This window comes from Cynocephalus volans, chromosome 2 (assembly GCF_027409185.1).
Source record: "Cynocephalus volans isolate mCynVol1 chromosome 2, mCynVol1.pri, whole genome shotgun sequence".
In the NCBI taxonomy this organism is placed as follows: Eukaryota; Metazoa; Chordata; class Mammalia; order Dermoptera; family Cynocephalidae; genus Cynocephalus; species Cynocephalus volans.
In genome coordinates, this window is record NC_084461.1 from 214977414 (window position 1) to 215000275 (window position 22862).

General features: G+C 39.9%; 1 protein-coding gene across 1 annotated transcript in view; it reads left to right on the top strand.

Annotated features, from left to right (window-relative positions):
- ABCA13 (ATP binding cassette subfamily A member 13) overlaps positions 1–22862 on the top strand; it is a 446769-nt gene that overhangs the window by 393772 nt on the left and 30135 nt on the right. The window contains exons 57-58 of the mRNA XM_063086601.1: positions 552–686; positions 14486–14589. Coding sequence (XP_062942671.1) covers positions 552–686; positions 14486–14589 — 239 coding nt within the window. The remainder of the gene's footprint in view (positions 1–551; positions 687–14485; positions 14590–22862) is intronic.

Genomic DNA, 22862 nt, shown 5'->3' on the forward strand with positions numbered 1-22862 from the left:
CTGAGGAAAGATCAAGAAATAAGCTGGGCCTTTAGGGAGGTGTGAAAAGATGGCAGGTTGAAAGGTGCTGTGAGCTCAGTGCCCCCGGAGAGAGTCAGGATTCCCCTGTGTCTGTGGGCGTGGGGTTTGGGGAATGCCGTCCCCGTCTTGTAGTTTGGATACCTCTCTCTCTCTTTCTCTCTCTCTTTTGTTTTCATTCCTACTCAGTTCCTTCTCAGTCTTCTTTTTGGCTCACCTTAATGTGGGTATTCTGGCTCAGCTCTGATTCTACATCTCTTTCCCACCCTGCTCCTCTGAGCTCCAGAACCAAGGATTTTGACCATCACTTCGATTTCTCCAGGCACAGAAAACTCCCATCTTTTCTTTCTTAGTTACTCCCTATATATGGAAGGGGAGTGTTCCAAGAGATGTTGTATTTGGTTGTATGCGTGAGGGGTGGGCCAGGGTGGGGCGGGCAGGGGTGGCAGGAAGACGGAGCAGGATTCAAGGCTGAGAGCCAGGTGTCTGGTGGGCACCTTGGTGAATGCTCACCGGCAGTTCCTCTCTTCCAGGTTGCTGGAGACCTTGTGAGGCGCTTACACCTTGAAGCCCATGCGGACAAACCTGTGGCCACCTACAGTGGGGGAACCAAGCGGAAACTCTCTACAGCCCTGGCTCTGGTGGGGAAACCTGACATTCTTTTACTGGTGAGTAGAGGAAATATTAGTAATATGGCAACGTTTCAAACGAAGATACACATTACATGTGCATTTGTAAACTTCTTTAACCTATCAGAGTTCTTCCAGGAAGTAACTTCAGAACTTGCAACACTGGTCCTATGAACTGCTTTCCCTAAGTCAACATTTCCCAAAAGAATGTAAAGTATCCAAGGAATTTTATAGAAATAAAACATATATCTTTTGGTAGATTCACTTATATTCACAAAATTAAAAATTTAATAAAATGTTAACATTAAAACACTATTTAAAGAGAATATTATAATTCACCTGTAGTCTGTAAACCAATACATGTTGAGCATTCCTAATCCAAAAATCTGAAATCTGAGATGATCTCAAATCTGAAAATTTTTGAGCCCCAACATGATGCTCAAATTCAATGCTCATTGGAGTATTTTGGATTTTGGACTTTTAGATTAGGGATGCTCAACCAGTAAGTATAATGCAAATATTCCAAAACCTGAAAAAATCCAAAACCTGAAACTTCTAGCCCCAGACAGTTTGGATGAGGGATAGTCATCCTGTATATGTTTTTCCTCAATAATGAAAACTTATTGCTTTTAAAAGTTTTTCTCTGTCTGCAGATATGTGTTTATCAGGGCTACAGTGACATCTATCCCTAGTGAATCTTGAAGATGAGTGTGGGGTGCAGGATGCTGGGAGGGGAGGGAAGGGAATCTAGCAAGAGGGTGGAGCCTATGGAATGGCCTTGAGACAAGGCTGTCTGTAATCTCTTGGGAACTGCAATTAATTTAGTTTAGCTGTATCAGAGCATTCATTGTAGGTGGTGATTGTCAAGAAACAGAGCCAATTGTCTTGCATTTCAAAAATCGCTATAACTACAAATAATGCCATTCAAACAGTAGATCAGTCTATCGGTCATATGCCATATAGATTAGATTCTAATCACTATAGTGCTCCCCAGGGCCTCACACTGATGGAAAGTCTGAGGGGTGTCAACATGTATAGGAAACAAAGCAGATTCTTTTTTTCTGTCCTTGAATATCAACTGAAAACTGCATTTAAGTGGGGGAGTTAATAGGGATTTAGAAGGTCTTTGCTGGAAAAATGGCCACATAATTTACTGGTATTCTCCTGGAAACCCACCTTAATATTTCTTTTACTTACTCTAAGTTTGCTTTTGCAAAGTCTGAAATCGAGGTCTGTTGCATAGTTTCATATTCTAGAATCTGACAATAAAAACGAACATTCATACAGTTTTGTAGTTTATAAACTACGTTTTCCTTTCAAAATGAGACAGGCTTGTGCAGAAGAGTTAAAAAGACTTGGGTGTTCATTACTTTCAGCAGAATTTCCCCACACCGAGCCTTGCCCAGTGCCCCTCCTAAGTCCGATGAAGTGACCTCTGCTCTGGAGCCATGTCTCCACTCACTGCAGACCGTCACGTTACTCTTCTTTATATATTCTTGCTCTTACTCCTTTTGGATGCCCAGGAATGTGGCATAGTAGTCAAAGTAGGGAGTCTGGAGCCTGATTGACCAGGTTCAGATTCTGCAACTCCCTGGCATGTGACCTTGCATGCTCTATGCCTGTTTTCTCCTCATCTGAAAATGGTCCTGGTAATAGTGTCTGTCTCACGCAGCCATTGAAAGCAGTTTATGAAATGCTTCACATTAAGCACATAGCCCAGTGCGTGGCATGCGATAAACTCACAGTAAGCATCAGGGACTGTGATGATGGTGACAGTTCTGAGCATTGGCTAAAGAGATGCATTGAAGGGCCTTTGAAGTTCTCCACAGAGAGACAAGAAGTGACTCTTGGAGCTGACATCAAGGCAGGAATCGAGAAAATTAAAAAATACACATCCAACTCTCTTACAGAACAATGCATGATCATTCCTTTTATTTACTTATTTTCATAACTAGTACACATATATCACTTGATTTGCAGAAAAGAACAGGTCTTTACTTTTCTGTTCGGTGCCTTTTTTCTCCCCACTACTTTCCTTCTGTGTTTTTCTGCGGGGAAGTTGATGATCCCACATTTTTCTTAAGAAAAATGTGTTTAGTACTTCCTGACTACAAAAAGTACAGAAATACATCATGCGGTTTTGTAAGATTTTTCTCAAAAGTGGTTCTAATAAGAGATGCTTTCATGTTTATTGAAGGAGAAGGATTCAGATTCCAAGAAATATTAATTTATTTGATATTTCTAAGTAAATGAAGCCCTTTTTTAAATATATATATATCACACATCTTTCTAGGGGATATTGAAAGGAAAAACCCCAGCCTGAGCACAAAATAAGACACACCAAGAGATAGGGACTCAACCAAAGTGTATTAGGCAGGCAAAATGAACAAGCGGGCTGCCCTCTGGAAAGTGGGAGCAGCGGCAGGGAGAGTCAGGGTGGGCCTTTTATATCCAGTTAGGCCGAGCTGGACTGTTCCTATTGGCTAAGAAGGAAGGGGAGGGAAGTGAGCGGAGTTTAAGCTGAACTGGGATTTTCTCATAGATGGGCAAAATTGCGTGCATGGGAAGGGGACGTGGCAGCTAGGGGATTTTTCTGGGTGGGGGTTTTCCAGGAAATTCTCTCAGGTGCCATTTTGTGTATCTTGGTCTTTAACGCCATTTTACTTTTCTGGTGGAGGGTATATTAGCCAACATTCCTCCCTCTTTGGTCTTAGATTGGGAGAAGGGCATCGCAATCATCTCTGGCTACTTCCTGCTGAGAAGGGGTGAAGGGGGGGGACTTGGGAGGCAAGGGAGGAAGGTTTGCTTAGTCTAATATGAGAGACCATAAACCCAGGCGCTGAAGATGATAATTTCTTCTGTTGAGAAGGTGAGGAATGTCCCTTGGAGCCAAAGGTAACTGAGGCCCTCAAATATGTCTTCCACTTGTTGGATGTTAGGGATAACCAACTGTCCTCCTGGAGGGCATGGAGGAAAAATAGGAGACGTGTCCTCACCATCTGGTGGGGCAGGTTCTCTTGGAAGATAAATTGACTGATGGACACCCAAGACACCTCGCGAATTCGTTCCTGTTTTGTTGATGTAGTGACAGCATTCTTCATTGAGAAACATGCAGGTGCCACCTTTTTCTGCGGTGAAGAGAGCTACGTGGGCTATCAAAGTGATTTGGCATTGTAGGGAGGTCAGGGCCTCTGCTGAAGCCTCGACAGCCACCTGGAGTTTTGGGGATAGATCTCTAGTAGAGTCTACAGAGTGGATAAAAGCCCCTGTGCCTAGTCCCATGGCCACTAGAGAGGAGGCTAGGGAGACCCCAGTGACTAAGGGGAGAAAGACTGCACACTTTTGGTTTTCTGGGGGTTAATTAGGACAATAATTTCTGCTTGGCTATAACTGATAAGTTGAGGGATCAGTGAAACAGGTAGGAATGATGCGTAAGCCTTGGACTATCTGGTAAGTGTTGGGAGGGGGAGTTTGTGGGCCGAATGAAACCCTTCCTTAATAGCTCATTGAAAATTGGTTGTAACCCTAGCAGGCTGCTGGTTGGAAGAGGGTACTGGGCCTGGTGAGGGAAATATTGGGGGTCTCTGAGGGAGAATCGAACTGGTTGGCAATGGGCTAAAGAGGGAGTTGAAGTATCACAAACTTGCAGATTAACTTTGGATAGTGGTGGGGGGGATTTGGTTCATCTGGAGGTTGGGCCGCTCTGGCGACCAGTAAGAGCAATGAAGGGTATGGCGGAAAGAGATGCAGGCCTGGAACCCGGCCAATATGTCTCGACCTTACAAGGGGGTTGGGCATTGTGGCATCACAAGAAACCGATGAGCAAAGGAATGGTCCCCGAAGCAGCAAGTTGTCCACGGAGTTTTTAGTGGAAAATGGTTTTGCCTCCTACTCCGACAATGGGCAGTGTAGAAGAGGAGGTAGGTCCCTAAAACTCCATTAATCCTGAGAAAGTGGCACTGGTATCAAGGAGGAAAGAAATGGGGTGGCCCTCAACTGCGAGATGTACCCTGTGCTCCCTGGTGGTGGTGAGTGCTGTCGTAGGTAGAGGCTGCCCTGGGCCCTGTCAGTTGTCCAACGCCAGTCCTAGAAGGCTGGGTGTGGGATTCGAGATAGGTCCAGTCGCCCTATGGAGGCCGGGGCAATCCACTTCCCAGTGACCCTGAGTGTGGCATTTCAGACATGGCCTTGTTGGGGGCCTGGGGTTGGAGCATGATCGTGCTCAGTGTCCTTCCTTACCACACTTGAAGCAGGGACCCGGGGGTCCCTTTGGTGTGGTTGGGCCCCTTGAAAAGTCATTTGGTGGTGAGGGCATGGACCCCTTTAAGGCCTGTGCCAGTAGTTGGTACTTTTGGCGTTCGGCCTTATTGTCTCAGCCATTGTAAACCTTGAATGCGGCAGCCAGTACTTCATTTTGAGGAGTAAGGGGCCCCCTTTCCAGTTTCTTTAATTTGCCCTTTATGTCAGGGGAAGTCTGGTTAAAGAAATAGGTCATGAGAAGTTGTCTTCCCTCTGGGGTCTCTGGGTCTATGTTAGTATATTGTAAAACAGCCTTAGTGAGGCGATCTAAGAAAGAAGAAGGATTTTCATTTTTATCTTGTATTATTTCTTGGATATTTTCATAATTAACAGGTTTTTGTGCAGCCTGTTTAAGCCCCACCACTATGCAAGTAAGAAACTGATCACGGAGGGCCAATGGGGGGGTGGGGTGTTATAATCCCAATGAGGGTCAGCTTCTGGGACAGCCTGTGCCCCGATGGGGTGAGCGGGCGTGGTTTGATGGACTTCATCTCCATGTGCCCTGGCCTCTAGCCAGACTCGTCTATGTTCTTCTGGCAATAATGAATTTGTGAGGACAGTGTGGGCGTCATGGAAAGTTAAGCTATAGGCCTGGCAATGGTATTGGAATTCGCTTGTGTAGACAACTGGGTTAGTTGTATAGGAACCCAAGCGTTTCTCGATTTGGGAAAGATCAGTCATGGAAAAAGGGAATGGACTCTAACGATACCCTCCGCTCCTGCCACCTCTTGGAGAGGAGCTAAAAGTGGAGGTAGGGCTGGAAGGGTGGGCTGGGTTTCACGGGCTCGGGATCGTGTATGGGGGGGGCTGGAAGGATGTGGTGGTGCGAGAGGGGCAGAAGGGGCAGGAAGAGCCGATGGCGGCTGGAGTGGGGGAGGAGTGTGTCCCCAATATGGGGGGGGCTCATCTGCTGGGTCAAAGTCAGGGGAAGGGGAGGAGAGGGGTGGGCAGAGAAGGCTTAGAAGCTAAGAAGACCTGTTTTGGGGCACAGGTGGCACATAAAGCAGGGTTAGAACAGAGGTAAGAAAAAGCCTGGACATAGGGAATTTCAGCCCGTTTTCCTGATTGCTTGCAGAAGTTACATAAGTCTCATAGAATGGCAGGGTTGAGGGACCCAAAGGGAGGTCACCTGTTTTGATTATCTAAATTAAAGTTGGGCCATTCTTGGGTGGAAAACCTAACAAGTTTGTTTGGCTTAATAGCTGGAGTCAGACCCAAAGTGTGAAGATTAGTCAGGAGACATTTTAGAGGGGAGACGAGGCACCCCCCATGAGAATGGAGGAGGAAGTACTGGACTCAAAGGGGCATACCTGCTACGGTTGGGGTACTGAGCGGTCTTAAACCACCGAAAGCGTTTGTCACCAGTTTCTGGTGGTTGAGGGAACCTAGAGGGTCATAGAGCTTTGGGGCACCCAGCGCCAGAGCTTGTCAGTGCCTGGAGGGCAGAAACGAGAAACCCTGCAGCGAATGAGAGGGCAGGGAAAGGGCGGACCCTGCTTAACCCGGCAGAGTCCCGAAGAGAGAGAGAGAGAAATGAAAGCGGTAATCCGAAGACTCACCAATTAGAAGGCCGGTGTTGGATGTGCCACTGGCGATCGGGAAGAAGGGCTGGGCTGAGTGTCATCACTGGTGTGGGCTCTGGGCCATGGGCAGAGAAACGGATGGGGACCCACTAGGGGTGGGGAAACCCATCCAAGTCACGGCAACAATGAAAAGAAAAACCCCAGCCCGAGCTCAAAATAAGACACACCAGGAGACAGGGACTAAACCGAACTGTATTAGGCGGGCAAAATGAACACGCAGGCTGCCCTCTGGAAAGTGGGAGCAGCAGCAGGGAGAGTTGGGCTGGACCTTTTATATCCAGCTAGGCTGAGCTGGACTGTTCCTATTGGCTAAGAAGGAAGGGGAGGGAAGCGAGGGGGGGGGGTTTAAGCTGAGCTGGGACTTTCTCATAGGCGGGCAAAATTGCATCGTGGGAAGGTGACGTGGCAGCTAGGGGATTTTTCCTGGGTGGGGGTTTTCCAGGAAACTTTCTCAGGCACCATTTTGTGTATCTCGGTCTTTAACGCCATTTTACTTTTCTGGCAGAAGGTTTATTAGCCAACAGATATCAAATTTTATGGAGGTTGAAAAATCCATTTTTAAAACATCAAGTTTGGCTTACCTAACCAGATTATGAAGGAGAACCAATCTGATTTGAAGATACATTCTAACTTCCCCCCCCAAGTTGTATTGAGATACAATTGACAAATAAAAATTGTATATATTTAAAGAGTACAACATGATGTTTTAATATACATATCCATTGTGAAATGATAACCATAATCAAGCTAATTAACATATTGATCACCTCACATAGTTACAATTTTTTTTTCTGTGTGAGGTGAGAACACTTAAGATCTACCCTTTTAGTAAATTTCCAATATATGACAAGACTATTTTAAGCTGTAGTCTCTGTTTTAGTCTGTTTGTGCTGCTATAACAGAATATCATGGACTGAGTAATTTATAAAGAACAGAAATTTATTCTTCATAGTTCTGGGGTCTGGGAAGTCCAAGATAGAGGTGCTGGCAGGATCGGGTGTCTGGTGAGGGTCCCATCTCTTCTTCCAAGTTGGTTCCTTGAACTCTGCATCTTCTGGAGAGAAGAAACTCTGTGTCCTCACATGGACAAAGTTGGACGGGCAAAAAGAGATGAACTCCCTCCATCAAGCTCTTTAATGAGGGCACCTAATTCCGCTCATGAGGGCAAAGCCCTCAGTCTCAATCACTTCTCAGTCTCAGTCACTTCCCAAAGGCTACACCACCAAATGTCATTGCGTTGGGGATTAAATTTCAACATGAATTGTGAAGGGAACAAAAACATTTAAACCATAGCAGTTTTCATGCTGTAACTAGGTCTCCAGAACTTATTCATCTTGCAAACTGAAATTTTGCACCCTTTCACCAACATCTCCTCATTTCCCCATGCCTGACCTCTGCTAATTACCCTCCTGCTCTGTTTCTATGAGTTCAACATTTTAAGATTGCATATGTAAGTGAGATAAAGAAGTATTTGTCTTTCCATGTCTGGCTTATTTCACTTAGCACAATGTCCTCCATGTTCACCCATGTTGAAAACAGCAGGGTTTCCTTCCTTTTAAGGCTGAATAATAAGATACATTATATATAAAAAACGTTTTCTTTGCTCATTTATCCATTGAGGGACACCTACATTGTTTCCATATCTTAGCTATTGTAAATTATGATGCAATGAACATCAAAAGGCAGACATCTGTTCCAGATAACTGATTTTATTTCCTTTGGATATACACTCAGTAGTGGGATTGCTAGATCATATAGTAGTAATGTGTTTTAGTTTTTAGAGGAACCTCCATACTGTTTTTCATAATGGCTGCACCAATTTACCTTCCCACACACAGTATACAAGGGTTCCTTTTTCTCCCATCCTTGCCTACGCTTATGTTACGTCCTTGTTATGTTTTGTCCTTTTGATAATAATTATTCTAACAACTAGAAGGTGATCTCTCATTGTGGTCTTGGCTTGCATTTTTCTCGTAATTAGCGATGTTGATCACCTTTGCATATACCTGTTGGCCATTTGCATGTATTCTTTTCCAAAATTTTTATTCAGGCCCTTTGGCCATTTTTTAGTTGGGTTACTTGTTTTTCTGCTATTTACTTGTATGAATTCCTTATATTTTTTGGATGTAATCCCTTACTGGGTATATGGCTTGTAAATATTTTCATGATGTTTTCCAGTTCCATCCATGTTGCTTCAAATGATGGGATATCATTTTTTTTAATAGATGAATAGTTCACCTGTGGATGGATGTGTTGGCTGAGTCCATCTCTTGGCCATTGTCAATAGTGCTTTGATGAACATGGGAGTACAGGTTGATATATTGATTTCATTTCCTTTAGGTGTATACTCACTGGTGAGATAGCTAGGTCATAAAGTAGATCTATTTTTAGTTCTCTCAGGAAATTCCATACAGTTTTGCACAGTAGTTGTACCAATTTACACTCCTGCCAGCAATGTAAGACAGTTCCTTTTTCTCCACATTTTCACCAACATTTGTTATTTTTTTTTTATCTTGTTGATAATATCCACTCTAACTGGAATGAGATAATATCTCATTGTGGTTTTAATTTGCATTTCGCTGATGATCAGTGATGTTGAGCGATTTTTTACGTGCCTGTTGGACATTTGTATTTTTTCTTTTGAGAAATGTCTGTTCGGGCCCTTTGCTCATTTTTTAATTGGGTTATTTATTTTTTGTTGTTGAGTAATTTAAGTTCCTTATATATTTTGGATATTAGCCTCTTGTCTGATGTATGATTGGCAAACACTTTCCTTCTGCAGGTTGAATAATTGCTTTATATAGCTGGGTACTCTGGAGTTGGGTGAATTGTTACATACTGTTAAATTGATCATTTTATCATTATATGATGACCTGTATTATCTTATATATATATTTTTACTTTCCTTGGCTTGAAGTCTATTTTATCTGATGCAAGAATAGATACTCCTGCTCTGTTTTGGTTCCCATTTGCATGAAATGTCTTTTTCCATTCCTTCAATTTCAGCTGGTGTGTGTCTTTATTGGTTAAGTGAGTTTCTTGTCCACAGAATACTGTTGGTTCTTGTTTTATAATCCATCCAGTCACTTTGTATCTTTAATTCATTTACCTTTAGGGTTATTATTGATATATAGGTACTCGTTACTGCCATTTTGCTATTTTTTTTTCTGGTTGTTTTGTGGATCCCTTTTTCCTTTTTCTCCGGTCTTACTGTCCTTTGTGGTTGAATGGTTTTCTCTAGCTTTACATTTTGATTTCTCACTATTTGTTTTTAGTATGCCTCTTCTAAGTTTTTGTATTATGGTTACCATGAGGCTTACAGAAAATGTGTTATAACAAATGGTTTTAGACTAATAACAGGAAAAAACAACTATCTATCTTTTTTCCTGCTATCTAAGGAAAAAAACAAAAAAACCAAAAGTCAATTGTATGTTTTGGCATCGCTGCCCCCCCCCACCACACTTTTTGACAGTTTGTTATTTCAAGATACACCATTTTAAATTGTCTTTCTTTTATATGGTTGTTGTATGTGCTAGTGTCTTGTTATGTTTGTCCTTTAGTTTTCATACTGAGGATGTAAGTGGTTTATTCACCCCCTTAGGACATTGGAGTATTCTGACGTTGTCTGTGGACTTACTTTGCTGAGTTATTTACCTTCATATATTTTCTTCTTTCAGATTGAAGAACTCCCCTTATCTTTTCCTGTGAGGCAGGTCTGTCATTGGTGAATCCCCTTAGCTTTTGTTTGTCTGGGATAATTGCATGTGTTTCATCTTCAAGCCCACTGATTCTTTCCTCCGTTTGATTAAGTCTGCTATTGGAGCTTCCTATTGAGCTTTTCCAATTCAGATATTATATTCTTTATTTCTAGAATTTCTGTTTTTTTAAATTGATTCTATTCCTCTGTCAAGTTTATTATCTTGCTCCTGAATTATTTTCCAGATGTCATGTAATGTTCTATCTGTATTTTCTTGTGACTCCCTGAACATCCTTAAGGTTGTTCTGAATTCTCTGCTAGACATTTCATAGATCTGCTATTCCTCTGCATCCATTGCTGATGCTTTGCTTGTTTCATTTGGTGTCAACATATTTCCCCAACCAATTTCCACTGAGACCAGCTGCCCATGCTGCACTCAACGTTCCCCTGGGGGACCAGCCTTTCTCCTGCAGTCCATCCACTTCCTGTGGGGCAGGCCATGTACACGTTCCTTGTGATAACTCACCAGCCTCTGGGAGGCTCTTTTCTCCAGTTAGTTGTGGCCACTTTCTCCTATGTGGGCCCTGGGGAATCCTGCCAGTGGTGTTTATGGCCCATGGGCTGGTATGGTGTGCCTCAAAGCACTCCTCTCCCCTGCAGACTCCAAGCAGTTTTACATGAAGGGTGCTGCTGTGGCTTTTTCCAGCTTTGATCTGTGTGCAACAGCTAGTCCCTGCCTCTGTGCCAGACTGGCTCAGAACAATAGGCATCATACCTATACCCTCTCACCATTGCCTCTTGCACGTTATGAACTCCATGAGTATCTCCTCCTCTTCTCCCAGCTCCAGTGGTTTGATATTGGCAGTCTTTGCTTTTTAATAGTTGTAAATTGGTTACTTGTGGGAAGGTGAGATACCAGTAATCATCTGTTCCACTACCTTGATGACATAATTCTCCCCTCTTTTTTTTATATTTAAGCAGGTACTGTTATATACCTACCCCTTAGAACTGCTTTTGCTGCATCCCATGAGTTTTGGTATGTTGTATTTCCATTTTCATTTATCTCAATATATTCTTTGATTTGCTTTTTTGTTTTATCTTTGACCCATTGGTTGCTCAGGAGGGTGTTGTTTAATTGTCACATATTTGTGAATTTTCCAGTTGTTCTCCATATTGACTTATAGTTTCATACCATTGTGGTTGGAAGAGTTGCTTGATATTATTTCAGTATTCTTGAATTGGTTAAGACTTGTTTTGTGGCTTAACATACGGTATATCCTGGAGAATGTTTTATGTGCCCCAGGGAAGAATGCATTTTTTTTGCTCCTGTCAGATAGAATATTCTGTATATAACAGGTTCAGTTGGTCTAAAGTGTAGTTTAAGTACACTGCTTTCTTATTAATTTTTTGTCTGGATGATCTCTTCATTGTTGGAAGTGGGGTATTAAAGTCCGCTAATATTATTGTATTGCTGTCTTTTTCTCCCTTTAGTTCTGTTAATATTTGCATTATATATTTAGTTGCTTTAACTTTGTGTGTATAGATATTTACAATTGTTATATCCTCTTGATGAGCTCATCCCTTTATCATTATTTAATACCATTCTTTATCTGTTTTTACAGTGTACAACTTAAAGTCTTCTTTGTCTGATAAAAATATAATAACATGACCTCTTTGAGTTTCCATTTCCATGGAATATCTTTTTCTATCACCTCACTTTCAGTCTGTGTGTGTTCTTAATGATTACATGGTCTCTTGTAGGCAGCATATACTTGGGTCTTGTTTTATCCATTTATTCACTTTATGTCTTTTCATTGGAGAATTTTATTTACTTACATTTAAAGTAATTATTGATAGGTAAGGATGTACTCTTGCCATTTTGCTAATTTTCTGGCTGCTTTTTAGATTATTTTTTCTTGTCTTCCACTATTGCTGTCTTCCTTTTGATTTGATGATTTTCTATATTGGTATGATTTGATTTCTTTCTATTAGTCTTTTGTGTGTCTACTATAGGTTTTTGATTTGTGCTTACCATCAGGCTATATAAAATATCTTGTAGTTATAAAAGTCTACTTTGAGCTAATAATAACTTAACTTTGATCACATACCAAAAATCTACTTTTACTTCTTTTTATCCCATTTTATGTTTTTGATGTCACAATTTGCAGGTTTTGTGTCATGTATTCATTAACAAATTATTGTGGCTGTAGTTATTTTAAATATTTTTGTCTTTTAACCTTTAATAATATAGTTATAAGTTATTTACATACCACCACTAAGTATTAGAGTATTCTGAATTTGACTATAAACTTATCTTTCCAGTGAGTTTTATAATTTCATATATTTTTATGTTACTCGTTAGCATTCTCTTATTGTTGCTTGAAGAACTTTCTTTAGCATTTTTTGTAAGGCAAGTAGAGTGGTGATGGCCTTTCTCAGCTTTTGTTTGTCTGGGAAATTATTTATCTCTCCTTCATTTCTAAAGGGAAGATTTGCTGGGTGAAATATTTTTGTTTGGCTGTAGATTTTAAAAAATTTTTTCCTTTCATTACTTTGAATATATCCTCCCACTGCTTCCTAGTTTTCAAGATTATTGCCAAGAAATCTACTAATAGCCTTATGGCTATTCCCTTTGCATATGAGAAGACTCTTTTTTTCCTGCTGCTTTCAGAATTTTGTCTTTGATTTTTGACAGTTTGATTACATAGTGTGTCTTGGGAAAGAATTCTTTGAAGTTTTAACTTTTGAGTTTCATATATTTTGATGTCTATGTCTTTCCCCAAAATTGAGAATGTTCAGCTATTATTTCTTTAAATAAGCATTCTGCCCCTTTCTGTCTCTCTCTTCTTTTGTAAATTCCATAATGCACATGTTCTCTTGAAGGAGTCCCATAAATCCTGTAGGCTTTCTTCATTTCTTTTTATTTATTTATATTTTTTCCCTCCTTTAACTGGATAATTTCAGATAACCTGTCTCAAGTTCACAGATTCATCTGCTTAAGCCTGCTTTTGATAGTCTCTGTTGCATTTCTTATTTTATTAATTGTATTTTCCTGCTCTACAATTGTCATTTGGTTCTTTTTTATGATCTCTATCTATTTTTTAAACAACTTCTTTAGTTCATGAATCCTTTTTCTGATTTTTTGAGTTTTTTATTAGTCTTCACTTATAGCTCACAGAGCTTTGTTTTTTGTTTTTGGTAGCTGGCCAAACAGGGATAGAGCCCTGCACCTTCGTGTTATCAGCACCATGCTCTAACCAAATTAGCTAGCTGGCCATCCCTCACTAAGCTTTTTAAAACAATTATTTCAAATTTTATATCAGGCAATTTATAGAACTCCATTTCTTTGGGGTCAGTTACTGGAATGTTGTGTTCCTTCAGTGGTGTGATGTTTTCTTTTCTTTTCTTTTTTTTTAAGTTTCCCAAAGTCTAACATTACTGTATTCACATTTGAAAAAGCAGTCATTTCTTCCAGTCCTTACTGACTGTCTTTGAGAGAGAAACATCTTTACCCATCAGCCAGACTAGGAATTCTGAGGTTCTCTCAGACCTTTCCTATAGATGTGCCTGCTCCACACTTGGTCACTCTTGGTATGGGGAGAGAAATTCTTAAAATTGTATGCTTTCTCTCAATCCCAGAAAATCAGGCTGGGTGCTGAGAGCTTCCCATTTGTTCTTCTTAGGGTGTTGCCCTAAAATGCTTGAATTTTTGTGCCTTCTCCTAATTCCACAGAGTTGTGCTGTTTGTCTGCATGAGACACTTGCATTTGCCTTCTGTGGGGGCACTCAGGAAGCGGGCTTGATGGAAGGGGACAGTGAGGTATATACACAGCATGTGTGGTACAGTGGGCCAGTTGTTAGGGGGTCTTCAGAGAGGCCTCCCAAGTTGCTCGTGAGTGGGCTTCCTGATGGATTCCATAGAGTAGTTCATATGGTCCATGGCCTCTTTTCCCTGCTCCAAGCTTCTTCCAAACCTCTCAACTGTGCTGATCACCTCAGTAATCTAGGTGAAACAAGGAAGAAGTCAGCCTCATAGAAAGCCTTCTGTGTGAGTGGGGAAGATGGGCACTGACTCATTACACTTATTTTCCTCTGTTATGTTGATGTTGTTGAGCAAAGTGCAATAAAGCTAATGGAGAGGTACATGTTAGAGCTAGAACAGGGATTTTTCTCTCAGTCATGGTCTGGCCTCACTTATCAGTGTGTATATTCCTATGTGGGTTCTCCAAATGTCCATCACTATGTTTTCTTTCCTTCAGGATGAGCCCAGCTCCGGGATGGATCCCTGCTCTAAACGATACCTGTGGCAAACAATAATGAAGGAGGTTCAGGAAGGTTGTGCTGCAGTGCTGACCTCCCACAGGTGAGCTATACCTGCTTTCATGGTCATTTCCTGAGCAAGGCTGAGTAGCATTCAGCAATTAAGGAGTGTACCCAGGGCAAGATACAGCACTACACGCAGATGTGCCTCCATCTTTATAAAACTATGATGGCGATATAGTTCTTAGTCCCCATTGTGTAGAGTAGGAGACTGAAGGAGAGAGAGAGATTAAGGAACATAACCAAGGTCACACAGCAAGTAAGTGATAGAACTATCATTTAACCTAGTTGTCTTTGTCCAAAGACTATACCCTTTCTTAGTTCATTGCTACTATTCTTGGATGAGTGCTAGAACTCTCACTCTGGTTTTCCTGAAGGATCTTTCAGAACTTTTCTAATCAAGGCCTCTTATCCCAGCAGGTGGAATTAGCTGAACTGAAAACTTAACAGGTTACTGAATCTAGTCTAATGTTTTCTTCATCATAGAATTAATTTTGTAATTAAATTTCAAAATTCTTGGTTTCTTTTTAACTTTATAATACACATAGCAATACAAATATGTAGGCCACATAGCAATACAAATACAGATTTTATAAAATCTGTTCATGGGAGTGAGCGATAGGATTTGGCTAATAAAAATCCTGAAGGTGTAGTGGATATCAGGCTTTAAAGTTTAGACTTTTTTCTCCCCATCTTTAGGTAAAATATGCTGTGAGTAAAGTGCTAAAATCTCTTAAGGAATCAGAGATTGTACTCTTACTTTCAAGGTAACAAATTTAGTTTGCCATAGTTTCATGGATACAGACAGAAGGCACAAGACTCCTGGGTCAGAGATAAAAGACATATTACTCACAGCAAAAGCAGTAGCCAGAGTGTCAGCAGGGTCTCATTGGTTCCTTGAAATACAGTTCTCATAGGTGGGACACAGATGGGCACGGATGGATGCCTGTACACACAGGAACACCAAACCTGGGGAACCCAGGGCTTTATAGCAACTGATAAGCAAGCTCTTGGTTTGGGGACAGATATCACGTCATCCTTCATGGTTATTCACTATAAACACAACTTTGAGAAATGGCCAACATAAAGAGCAGTCAGAGTCTCACATTCCAGGAATTTATGGCAAGACATGTAGGAGCACAGGAGAACCATGGAGGAGTGTCTCCCAACAGTTAGTAAATGATTAAGTCTGTGCATGAGTAGCCCAGTCCTTGTTACTAGGAGTTAAATATAATGCTAGTTCTATTATTTGAAATGTGAGATCTCGGAGGGATATCCAGAGACATTGCTGATGACTACAGCATTATTAGTTTATGTAAAGTGTTAAAATAATTTCGGATGCTTTAAATTCACATGCATAATCCCATTACACTTAAATCTTACAGACATTTCCTTTTATATATGTTGGTTCCTGAAGATCCAAGCCTGCAAAGCCAGTCTGTCGTGAATGGATCAGCCATTCATATACATCACACATTGCTTCATGTTGAAGCAGACTTTTCTTCTTAATTTTCTGTCTCTGGACCCTTTTTCTTCCTCTTTGTTTTTTACTCTTATACTCATTCACTGTTTGCCTATTGCCTAACATTACCAAATTTTAACTGCCAGACTAAACACTGCTTGTTTTTTAAATAGCTTTTTTGAGTTCTGATGGTACTTCAGAAGTTCACAGAAAAATAGAATCAGAAGATAATATGAATTTTTCCATGAACTTTTTGAAGTACCCTAGTATAATTTACATACCTCAGTAAGTGTATGATTCTGTGATTTTTTAGTAAATTTGTAGACTCATGCAAATGTCATCATAAGCAAGCTTTAGAACATTTCCATCACCCCCCAAAGTTTCTCATGCCTGTTTTCGATTAATCCCCCATTCAAAACCCCAAACCTAGGAAAACATGGATGTGCTTTTTCTTTAGATTTGTCTTTTATGGGGCCGGCCCCGTGGCTCACTTGGGAGAGTGCGGCACTGGTAGCGCCGAGGCCACGGGTTTGGATCCTATATAGGGATGGCCGGTGCGCTCACTGGCTGAGCGTGGTGCAGACCACACCTTGCCGAGGGTTGCGATCCCCTTACCAGTCAAAAAAAAAAAAAAAAGATTTGCCTTTTATGGATACTTCATATTAATAGAATCATATAACATGCAGGTTTTTATATCCGACTTCTTTCACTTATCCTAGTATTTTTGACATTCATCCACGTTGTAGCATATATCAGTAGTTTGCTTCTTTTTATTGCTGAATAGTATTCTGTTGTATAGCTAGACATTTGTTTATCCATTAACTAGTTGAGGAACGTTTGGATTGTTTACAGTGTTTGGCTATAATGAATAACATGCTATGAACAGTCACATAAATGTCTTTGTATGTATGGACATATGTTTTTATTCTCCTCAGATAGATTCCTAGGAATCAAATTTCTTGGTTGTATGGGAAGTTGTGTTTCACACTTTAAGAAACTACAGAGCTGTTGTCCACAATGACTTTATCATTTTACATTCCCAGCAACAGGGTTGAGGTTTCTTGTTACTACACACCCTTGTCAACACTGGTCTGTCCTTTTGATTACAGCCATCCTAGAGCAGTGGGGTTTTAATTCCCATCTCCCGATGACTAGTGTTGTTGAGGATCTTTTTCATGTTCTTATTGTCTATTTGTATTCATTCTTCAGTAAAATATTTATTCAAAAATTTTCCTCAATGTTTAAAAAGACTTTATATATTAGAGCAGTTTTAGGTTCATGCAAATTGAGAGGAAGGTACAGAGATTTCCCTATACCTGCTGCCTCCCCCCCATGCACAGCCTCTCCCATTATCAACATCCCCCGCCAGAGTGGTGCGTTTGTCACAGTTGATGAACCTACACTGACACGTCATTATGATCCACAGTCCATAGTTTACGTTAGAATTCACTGTTGGTGTTGGACATTTTATGGGTTTGAACAAATATATAATGACATGTATCCACCACTTATAGTATCATACGAAATAGTTTTACTGCCCTGAAAGTCTCTGTGCTCCACCTCTTTATCCTTCCCTCCCCCCCAATCCCTGGCAATCACTGATCCTTTTAAATGTCTATAGTTTTGCCTTTTCTAGAATGCCATAGTGTTGGAATTACACAGTAGGTGGCCTTTTTAGATTGGCTTCTTTCAGTTTCCTCCGTGTTTTCTCATGGCTTGGTAGCTCATTTCTTTTTAGCACCATATAGTGGTCCATCATCTGGATGTATCAGTTTATTATGCACTCACCTACTGCGGGACATCTTGGTAGCTTCTGAATTATGACAGTTTTTAATAAAGCTGCTTGAACATCCATGTGCAGGGTTCTGTGTGGACATGGTTTTGACTCCTTTGAGTAAATACCAAGGAGTGTGACTGCTGGATCAGATAGTAATGATATGTTTAGTTTTGTGAGAAACTCTCATTTTTAATTGTTTTTTGTTTACGTATCTTTGAGTTGTAAGAGCTCTTTTTGTATACTGGATATTTACATTCTGAATACAAATCCCTTGTTGGATATATGATTTACAAGCACTTTCTTCCAGCCTATTTATGTCTTTCCATTTTATTAATGGTTTCCTTGGAAGTGCAAACATTTTTAATTTTGATTAGGTGCAATTTATCAATTAGTTTTTTTGTGGTTTGCATTCTTGGTGTCACATCTAAAAACTCTTTGCTCAGATTAAGTCATGAGGATTTTCTCCTATGTCATTTTATAAAAATTTTAGAGTTTTTTCAGCTCTTATATTTAAGTTTTTGATCTGTTTTGAGCTAATTCTTATATGTAATATGACGAAAGGGTCTAAATTCTTTTTTATGCATGTGAATATCCAATTGTTTCAGCATTATTTCTTAAAAAGACATTCATTTCCCTCATTGAATTGTCAAGGAACCTTTACTGAAAATGGTTGACCATAATTGTATGGATTTATTTTTAGACTCTCAATTATTATCCATTGAGGTAAATGCCTATCCTCTCATCAATCCAGTCCTATCTTGATTATGGTGGCTTTCTGCTAAGTTCTGAAAACAGGTAGTATAGGTTCTCCAACTTTTTTCTTCTATAATTTGTTCATTTCTAATTTAATTCTGTTGTAATCAAAGAAAATTTTTGTGTGATTTCTGTCCTTTTAAACTTAATAGGACTTTTATATGGGCTACCATAGAGGTTACATTTTTTTCAATAAAGCAACAGGTAATAAATATGTATAAATACATGTATTTTCGTTTTACAAATCATATGATCTTTCCTGCAACTATTTAACTCTTCTGTTACAAACCACATGATTGCCATTTCTGGTGCTTATTTGTCCATTTTGAAAATGTGGGGAAATTTTGGCCATTATTTACTCAAATATCTTTTCTGGCTCTTTCTCCCTCTCTTCTCCTTTTGGATCTTTTGTTCCATGTATGTTGGAACTCTGATGTTATTGTACAGATCTGTGAGTTTCTGATCATTTCTTTTAAGTCTTGTTTTTCTCTATTTTCAGATTGTATAATTTTTATTGATTTTCTTCAAGTTCACTGTTTCTTTTTTCTGTCATCTTGAATCTGGCGTTGGGTCCTGTAGTGAATTTTTTATTTCGTTTATTGTAATTTATAACTGAAAGATTTCTCTTTAGTTCTTTTAATAATATTTTTCATATCCTTCTTCAGAATCTTTATTTGTTGTTTTTAATTTGTTGTCATACTTTTCTTCAATTCTTTAAACATGGTTTCCTTTAGTTCTTTGAACAAATTTATAATTACTGCATTGAATATTTTTTCCTGCTAAATCTAACATCTATGGACACTTCCATTGAATTTTCCCCCGAGTATGGATCACACTTTCCTGCTGCTTTGTAAGTCTTATAATATTTTTAATTGAAAACTGGACATTTTAGGTTATTGTAGCAGCTCTATTCCCCCGGCCCCCCAAGATGGTTGCTTTTCCCAGTTTTTTTTTTTTTTTTTTTTTAATGTTTGTTTGTTCATTAAGTGTGTGTGAGTTCTTTGCCTGGAAATGATCTGAAAACTCTTACCCCTGCAGTGAGTGGCTACTGCTGCTTCTGCTCAGTTTTTTTTTTTTTTTTTTTTTTTGTGACCGGTAATGGGATCGCAACCCTTGGCTTGATGTCGGCCGCACCGTGCTCAGCCAGTGAACGCACCAGCCATCCCTATATAGGATCCGAACCTGCGGTGGGAGCGTCACTGCGCTCCCTCCCAGTGCCGCACTCTCCCGAGTGAGCCACGGGGTCGGCCCCTCAGTTTGTTTTTTAAAATTTGTTTTCAATTTTTTTTAAGACTGACTGCTTAGGAGTTGCTCGTGTTTTTGCATAGGCTAGTTGCTGATCAGTGACTGGACAGGGGTTGTACTCAACCACCTCAGGCCAACAGATTTCTGTCTCCTGCCAGTGGATCTGGGTGTGGATAGTGGAGAACATGCAAAGCTCAGGCCAGTTTCAAGTTGGCCCAGTGTTACTGGGTTCCTTTGTGTCTCTCCTACGTGCATACGTACAGCACTAGAGGAGTATGTGGCTGGACTGGGTCCTCTCTGGTCTGTGCTGCACATGCATGCAGCCTCAGCTGGCTAAATTCATGCCACAACCACACATTCCAGTCTAGTAGAGGCCACTCTGGCCACATACTGGAGGTGCTGGCCTTTTCTCTTTGCTTGGCTCCGAGTCAGTCATGCACATCAACAATGTCACTGGGCATGGGCACTGCCTAGTGGTCCAAATTGAATGTCCCCTTTCTGCTGTGGCAGAGAAGCTGCCAGTCCCCATGGCCTGACCTTTCCTGCTAGTAGCTGAGTATTGGTTGAAGCTGGAGAGGGGTGGGAGCAGCTCAAGGCTGGATGCCACTCTCCTTATCCTAAGTTTAGCAGTTTGTCAGCCATAGCACTGCTCAGATTGTTGTGTGCTTTTGGTCAAGTTCCAGAATTCTGAAATAGTTGTTTTTGTTAATTTTGTACAGCTTTATAGTTACTTTTTGGGGAAAGGATTTGCCAACTTCTTTACTTGATCGTAACTTGTACCCTTGATTTTTTTTTTATCTTCCGTTTCTTTTCAGAAAATAAAATTTTACATTGAAATAAATTTGATAAATCTTCTACTTTATCATAATATGTATATTTTGTTGCTTAAAATGATGATTTTTCTCTGCTAGTTCTAGAAACTCTCTACATTCCTGTGTTCACATTGCTGGCATTTCTTTGCTGGCACAAGGACACGAGTTCTCACATTCATGCAGATGTTCTAAGATTGGGCAAAGAGGTGTCACAGTAAAAATTTCTATTATTTCTCATATATCAAATAATTATTGCAGGCTGTCCTCAGGAAGACCACATATCACTGCAATTTCTCTTGTGTATCCTGTTATTCATTTTGTCTCACATAAATGATATATATTCATTTTCATAAATCTGTTCATATTCATGTAACACAAAGATCTAAATTGCTCAGTGTTAGTGAAGAGTAGGGCATCCTGTGATTGATTCTGTGATTCTAAAATGACAGTCTGTCATTGAGAAGTTTCTACATTGGACAGATTCCTCTTAGCTTCGAATTCCTCTTTTGTTGCCTTTTCTTTTTCCTTACCCCAGAGGATAAAGCACGGGGCAGGAAACTGAAGATTAGAACCTTTTCTACCACTTTACTTTCTAAGAGAAATTAAAATCAATCTAATCAAAGCTGACCAGGACTGCTTTGTCCTCATATGTCAAAACTGATACATGAATTCCTGAAATACACGAAGACCTTAAATCTTGGCATCAACTCACCATATTTCTGTACTAATCAGCTTAACTACACATAAAGGGAATTTGATGTTCATTTTCTTGAGTGAATGGTCAGTGATTGCTTTCATTTTTGTACAGTTCCCGGTTTTGTATATTCTTGAGGTAGTAGATCACCAAAATTTCTGTCTGTGTTCTCCAGGCTGGGATTTTGTGGTATGCCATGTATTTGGAGGGTATTCATTAGATAGCTAATAACAATTCAGTTGGAACTACCATTTCATTTATTCTGAAGCCTTAATTCTTACTGGTTGATATTTGAACCTTCACTTGTCTGAGCTATGTGGAAGGAGGTAATGTTTTAGTGACCTCATCTGCTACTTCTTTAATTAGAGTACCTACAGTGCACTCATAAAAATTATATGACTGCCTTATATTGAAATTAATGAAATAAACTTGGAGAGAGATGTTTATACAGAAAAATATATGAAGCATATTTGGAATATTCACAGAGTGTATTCCCTTGACTTCAAGTTAAGCTACTATAACAAAAAACCTCAAATTACAGTGACTCAGATGAGACCTCTTTTTTTTCTCTCACTTAACAATTTATGTCATTGCACTGTGCTCCATAAGGCCCACCGGGGGGGCCTCTGGTCCTTCCCACCACGTCACTCACTCATCTGTGAGACGTTCTCGTTGCCATGGTTGGCAGTGACTCGCCAATGCTGTGTCTATATCCCTGCTCAAGAGAAGGGGAAAAAAAAAAATCCAGGTCAGGTGACTCACCTTATTTCAATCTGACCCAGAAACTGTATACTCCATTGACCTAAACTTGATGCATGTACATGTCTAGCAGCAAAGAAGGCTGAGAAATATAATTTTGATCTGAATATCCATTAATCCAACTAGCAGACTGCTTTAGGACTGCTTCCTGATAATTACAATGACACATGCTCCCTGTTGAAAATTTGGATATTACAAAATGGTAAAAGAAGGATAAAAAAATCCACCATTAATTTTACGTTTCAGATATTGATAGTCGTATATTTTTTGTTTTTTCTTCCTTCCTAGGAAAAAAAAATTTTTTTGCATACAAGTACAATTTTCTGAATATCCATTGTCATTTCACCATGATAACCTTTTCTCTGTGCAATTAATTGACTCTAGAGAACATCATCTTAATGGCTGACTAGTACGTAGATGCACTCTCACATACATGAGTATGATGTTAGCCTGCTGTGGAACATTTGCCCATTTCCGGATTTTTACTATTATAAATAAGTAGTTATATGCATTCATATTTTCTGTTTCCCAGGGCAAGTTCCTAGAAAAGGAATTATTGCCAAGTTTGTTTTCAAAAAGTTATGCCAATTTTTACTCCCACCAGCACTATGTGAGATGACCTGTTTAGAATTACTGAGGAAAATTTGTTTAACTCTTTGGATATTTTTTGATCTGAATACTCATTGTTTTGATTTGAAATGGGGATGGGAAAAAAACACATTTTCCTTTGCAACATACAAAAAGCGCACATGATGAATGTCTCTCTGGCTAGAAAATTGTTTTAAAATCAACTGATTTGATGGCTAAGATTTTA